Source organism: Mytilus californianus, unplaced genomic scaffold (assembly GCF_021869535.1).
Source record: "Mytilus californianus isolate M0D057914Y unplaced genomic scaffold, xbMytCali1.0.p SCAF_3, whole genome shotgun sequence".
Lineage (NCBI taxonomy): Eukaryota > Metazoa > Mollusca > Bivalvia > Mytilida > Mytilidae > Mytilus > Mytilus californianus.
In genome coordinates this window covers 37,852,751-37,859,450 of record NW_026262679.1, presented here as the reverse complement: position 1 = coordinate 37,859,450, position 6,700 = coordinate 37,852,751, and the positions used below count along the sequence as shown (strand labels likewise).

Here is a 6,700-nt window from a genome sequence, read left to right as displayed (position 1 = left end):
GATACTCAATATACATACAAACTTAACCATTCATCGACAAATGGGAGAGTTGGTAATAAGCATAGAACGAAAAAGTAAACGAAATGGTTATAAAGTTTAAACGCGGTTATCTTTCTTAGTCTTCATTAAAAACTACACTTCTCCTTTACATCAACAGAATTACTGATACGCCCCTTGTCAAATCGACCAGTTGTGTATACTGATTGCAGCTAGTACATGAGCCAATCAAAATAGAGATGACAAAGTAGGATCTCTTGTGGTAATCATTCAAACCGATATATCATAGATAAGGCGTTATTTTCTCGTTTTAAAGGTTGTTTTGTCTATTTATTTACAAAACAAGTAATTAAAATACTTTTCATTTTAAGTATTCAAAATGACAGCGGATGCACAACAGCCACAGTCCATCGGCAACAGTAAGTTTGATATACCAATTTATTATTATATTGGATACATACTAGTAAGATGAAGTATACATTGAATACGTTAAACAAAAATAGCAATACTATTTTTTTATTTTTTACCTTTTAGCAAATAGGAAAATTTCAATCTGTGTTGGTTGCGGCTCACAGATACACGACCAGTTTATCTTGAAAGTGGCACCGGATTTAGAGTGGCATGCATCGTGCCTAAAATGTGTGGACTGTAGTCAGTATTTGGATGAAAGCTGTACTTGTTTTGTAAGAGACGGGAAAACATACTGTCGTAAAGACTACGCAAGGCAAGTAATAAAATATCTAATATTTATTATAGAAATAATGAGTGAATAAAATGGAACAAGAATTTGATTTAATTAAAACCATTTAATTTTATAGTCCCGGAATTATGAATTTTATTAGTTTATTTTATTTTTTTCAAAGTTTAGGAAATAGGATGTTTTAAAAGTGTAGAAAAGTAATGTTTTAAAATTAATTTTGCGTAATCCATGAAATTTTAGTATACTTTTTCAATTATCTATGATTATGCATGATAGAGAATTGAACCAACGATATATGCATGAAAATATCTCAAGACTATATCTTTGAGAAAAGTGTTGTTTAAAGCATTTAACAAACAATAACATTAACCAATTTTATCTTTAGGTTATTTGGTGCCAAATGTTCTAAATGCCACAAAGCTTGTAGTAGAAATGACTTCGTTATGAGAGCAAAGGATAATCTTTATCATATAGACTGTTTTCATTGTGTTGCTTGCCGTCGCCAGCTTATTCCTGGGGATGAATTTGCACTCAAAGACAACGAATTGTTTTGTAAAGAAGACCATGAAGTTAGTGATATTGATATGAACCCGGCATTAGAAGTTGAAGACATCAAAATAGAAGCGGAGGAACACACAGTGAAAACCAATGAAAATGCAAAAGAAAAAAGAGAAAACGGTTTACATAAAAATAAAGGTACAAGTAAAACAAATATATTTGGATAAAAGTGCATCAATATCTTAATATTCAAATAACAACAAGTAAAATAATTTAAACGCGACAAATATAAATGTCTGATTACTTTTTTTGTATGAACATGACAGGAACATTTATAGACTGAAATGCCAGTAATCTTTTGACGTTAATTGCCTCACCGTGGTATAAAAACGCGTTATTTATTATCATTAGTTCAAATAATTTGAAATCTGTAACATGATTTTTAACCGTTTAATTGGTTACAAATATTATAGTTTCTTTTTTTCTTTACTTTACTGTAAAACTTTTTGTACTTTCGTATTATAACATCAAATATTTGGTTACAATGAAAACTGATGAGAAATAAATGTTTGATTTGCGTCTTTGATGCATTAAATTAATTCGGTATTAATGTTATGCAACAGATTTCTCACTTCACATAAAAATTGATATTTTAGACTTTTTAAATTTTATATTTAAAAAAATTGATAATTTGCTGTATTATGAACAAACAGAATATTTTATTTAAAACCGGGAACCATGGGGAAATTTGTATAAATCAGGAAAAAACTATCAGTTTTATTTGTTTTTTATATTTATAATTTAACAAATACGAGAAGTAATTTGTCTTTTTAACGCTAGCAAAATGACAATTAAAATCAATGGAAAAATCCCAATAATGAGTTTTTGATGTTTATCTCTTCATGTTTAAATGTTAGAGTTGTTGATATCACTGTACAGAATTCGAAAAAGAAATCGATGAAAATGATAATCGATAGTGCTTATTTGTTTTCACTCCAGTAAGCGCCGACAGTTTTTATAAAATTACTGATTTAAGTGGGACATAGCTATTAATATGATAAATAAGATCAAATCTAAAATTCTGTTTCATGCATATTTTGTTTTAACTGAGTATTTATGGTTGACTGTAACAATTTTTGTAAATAATTAAAACAATTAAATAGTGGAATCCTATAAAAATGATCAAAGGTGACATCTCCAAGGACCTTAGTTCGATTGAGGAAAAGCTATAAAATAACAATCTGCATTTAAATGTATCTTAATTTCAATTAATTCATTATTACAAATATAATGCGTATAATCTTAATTAAAAATACATGTATACTGAAATTTATTTTCATAAAAGAATATACTTTCAAAAAATGTGAATCAAAATTAACTAAAGTAGAATAAAATTCAAATCGATTTTTGTTATTCTTGAATGTGAGAAAAAATCTTTTTTTAGAATAAGCATGTTAAACCTGGTAAGATATACTTGAAGGTAGCGAAAATCTAAGTGTATAAGTGTGCCGAAGTAACTGTGTTTTTTAGTTATGATAATAATAATAAAAAAAAAAACAGAAAACGCTAAAACTCTGAGAAAACGAATCTTGTCTGTAATTTTTATTACATAAATGGGTTTGTTTTATCGGTAATAATAAGGCAATAAATATACACTGATAAATCATTGATTTATATGATTCACAGGAAATAAAGATAAAAGCAAAAATGGTGAATCTCGACGAAAATCAGATCAAAAGCCGACACGTGGACGGACTGTACTCAATGAAAAACAGCTTCACACTTTATGCACCTGGTATAATGCAAATCCTCGACCAGATGCTTTAATGAAAGAACAACTTGTTGAAATGACAAATTTGAGTCCTCGTGTGATCCGAGTTTGGTTCCAAAACAAACGCTGTAAGGACAACAAACGGAGCATTCTGTCAAAACAACAACAACAACAACAACAGCAACAACAAGAAAAGGTACAAAATTTTGTTTGGTTTGGTGAAGAAACTTATTGATCAAGTTTTTAAAGATGTGGATATGTGTTTGACGTTCAACAAAACAAACATGCATTCAAATTAGAATTACACACAATCATACAAGAAATGCACACAATGATATAATACTAAGCAAATAACAAGGACAAAAGTACACAAGGTAAATTAAAATTGATATCTATACACAGCTTTTGGATATGAGGGAAGTTGGCAGATTTCAGATCAAATACCAAAAGTTTAGACAAAGAAATACAAATTTGGGAGTGAAAACGACCGGAATCGGTGAATATTAGCGGAATGAGATAAGGTGCGTCGGCAGGGTAATGCAATTCTAAGTCACCTAATTTACATGGGTAACCCTTGGTTACATGACAAAACTGTAAATAATGTAAAATGGACAATAGTGGATATGTCGGGTCTATGACACAGTAGGCATGCCTCTAGTAAGTTGAGACAGTGGGACCATTTCACGATTTTGTCCATTAAACTTGTAGATGGATTATTTAGTTCTTCTTCTTCACAAACCTTGCGTGTGAATCGTTATAATGAGAACATGCTTTGGTATATTGCTTCAACTTGAGACACGTTAACGTTTTAGGCTTGGTCAGATGGGATATTCCCCAATGGAAATACTGACCCTTTATTCGTAGACCCTTATTTTAGTCGATATAAAGATTAACGTAGACTTTCTTGTCTTGTGAAGTGAAGTTGATATAAAGTTCACTGAGATGTATTTGTATAGTATCCACACCTGTAGTGAAAGTAATGTTTTCTGGATGTTTTTATTTCTTTTCTTTTTATAGACTTTTTAAAAATTTTAATCTGATTTATATAAGTAAAATGGTATATAGTTATTAGTTTTACTATTTTAGTAAAAGTGCACTGTAGTATTGATTGGAACTGACAATCTATTGGCATGGAAAACTATAAAACTGAATATATATCCTTTGGTCTTTATGGATAGGGATATTTGTTTCATTGGCCAACATAACACATCCCCTTATTCTTACATATATGTTATCGATTAAAACTACCGGTATTTCGATAATGTCTGCATTGGCGTCTTTAGAAAAGTCTGGTTCTTTTAAACAAAGTATTACTTTCTTTCGACCACCAAAGAAATTTTTTTATTTGCATTTCCCATTTTTATAGAAGAAACAATTTATTATGAGAAGGTTTAATTGATCTTTCAATTTAGAAAAAAAGTCATTTGTAGAGTAAAGTATAGAAAGGCCAAAAGTTTTGTTATTTGATAAAAAAATATTTTAGTGACTATGATAGAAGTTAGTCATTTTCAAGAATCCACATAAGATTGATATCGATTGTAGAGTGACATTTCATTGATTCCCTTTTTAGAATGCAAGATTTTGTGGGCCCTTACAAGGAATACCAATGGTGGCGTCAAGTCCGGTCAAACATGAGAATCATATACCAATGAACCCAATAGAAGTGCAGAGTTATCAACAGAAATGGCAGCCATTTAATACATACAGAATCAAAAATCAGATGGATGAGCCTCCTCTTCAACAACTGGTAAGTGTACTATATATGAGCTTCCGAAATCATGGCACAGTGTCTAGATAATTTTGTTAATATTTCATTCTAAGAATAACACCTGAAAAAAGGACTATAAAATAATTTAAAATACAATATATAAACTTTTAATTATTTCCAAAATGTGTATATGTGAGTGCAGATATGATTTAAATGATGTATGTCAAATGATTCTGTGGACGGGACAGAAAAGAACAAAATCTCTAGAATGATATTAAGGAAACTGTTAAACCACACAAACACTGAAACGTTTAAGTCCCAATCAAAGACAGTTGTGCTGTGCAACATTACAGCAGTACTAGGATCATATACCTATAATATAAAATGTTATTGTTATTGAATATGTTTTTATTTATTATTGAATTGAAATTTACTTAGTACTCTAAGTACAAAATTCACCCACAACTAGTATTTTGCAGATTATAATAGAACTAATACAGGTATGCATTAGTTATTATTGATGAATATTTAACACAATGGCATATGCCATCAGCTGTTGATTGTAATGCTGTTTCCGGTTTTCAGATGAATTCTTTTGACAATATGGAATCTGACAATTCCTCATCGTTTCATCCTAATGGAACAGGATACAGCGACGGATATGTGTGGAACCATCCTGATTATGACAGCAATACGCAGTTTTCTGATTCTGACTATAACCACGAATCCAGAATGTCGTCCAGTCCATATGGCCGGGAATACAGCATCGAATCGAGAATGTCATCTAGTCCATTAAGTCAATGATTTTGTGTGCCTTGAATGTACCTACTGGGTGGTAGGATGGATTCAGAGACAGAGCTGTATGGCTGAACTTCGGTATGTTTTATTCTACTAACAGGCAAGATCTATCTGTAATTTATCTCATCTCTTCTTTGTGTTTTCCTTTTTTCCATTTGTTTTTGTTTGTTTAGCACTTATTTATGTCCATTTTTTATAAATTTGTGAGATTCCAAGACAGTCATATTAAACCACGACTGAATTACAAAAAAAGAGAAAGAAGTAGGCAAAAATGGACAAAATGCAATGTTTTTATGCGTTTTTCAGATTGATACTTCTTGTTGGTTATGATTATATGGCAAAATGGTGGAAACAATTGGTACTTAAGGAAGGTGAGTTTTAGGATTAATTAAGTTTAGTCATAATGCATCGTTGGTGAAAATATATCTTAAGTGACATAAATGTTACCTTTTAAAACAGTTCCTATTAATTTGCACAACTGATATCCAACGGTAGGCAAACAAATTGAACGGTTAACCTGTTTGAACTTGCGTCTGTTGCAAATACGACCACTGGAAGACGTGTGAAGTGCATGACAAAAGAGTAATTTCAATTTTTTATTCACAACTTTTTTTGCCGCAGCATCCTATGACAAGGGAATTATCAACATTTGCAGTTTGCTAAAATATGTTTTTTTATTACATACTCGAAATCTTCATTTATTCATATATTATGTAAATAAAATAGAACAAAGTAAATAAAATAGAACAAAGTCTGCAGACACTTTTCAATCTCCCAAATCCTTGTTAGCTTGATATTGGTACAATGTAACTGCAAGAATTATTAGGTACGGTACTATTCCTTATTGTCTGATTGTACTCTCTCTCTCTTATAACGGTATTATAGAGTTAATAAGAGTTAAGTAACAATAGAGTTAAGAACAGCAATACAAGCTCTGTTCCTTTGCTTTATATGTGTATTTTGATGTGCATGTACTGATTTTGTGTCATGGATGGATACCCCATATTCTTTGTTTTTCTATTTAGTGCTTTTTATGTACTGATTTTATTGTACTTTCTTTTGTGAACCATGTCATTTCACTGATTAAGATTAAATGGGAGATGATTATAATATATAGAAAAACATGTTTATACCAGTAAAATGTTCATGATTTAGTTATGTTCTTAATTGTATATGTTTTATATTTACAGATAAAAAAAAACTGAAGATCGCATCAATGGCATTTTGC

At 30.4% G+C, this 6,700-nt stretch overlaps 1 protein-coding gene across 1 annotated transcript; it reads left to right on the top strand.

Annotated features, from left to right (window-relative positions):
• The first annotated feature begins 261 nt into the window (after positions 1-261).
• LOC127734504 (insulin gene enhancer protein isl-1-like) lies at positions 262-5,843 on the top strand. Its single transcript, XM_052244409.1, has 7 exons — positions 262-416; positions 532-721; positions 1,083-1,393; positions 2,882-3,162; positions 4,537-4,713; positions 5,260-5,550; positions 5,779-5,843. The coding sequence occupies exons 1-6, from the start codon at positions 377-379 to the stop codon at positions 5,476-5,478; spliced, it is 1,218 nt and encodes a 405-aa protein (XP_052100369.1). The 5' UTR covers positions 262-376; the 3' UTR covers positions 5,479-5,550; positions 5,779-5,843.
• The last annotated feature ends 857 nt before the right edge of the window (positions 5,844-6,700 follow it).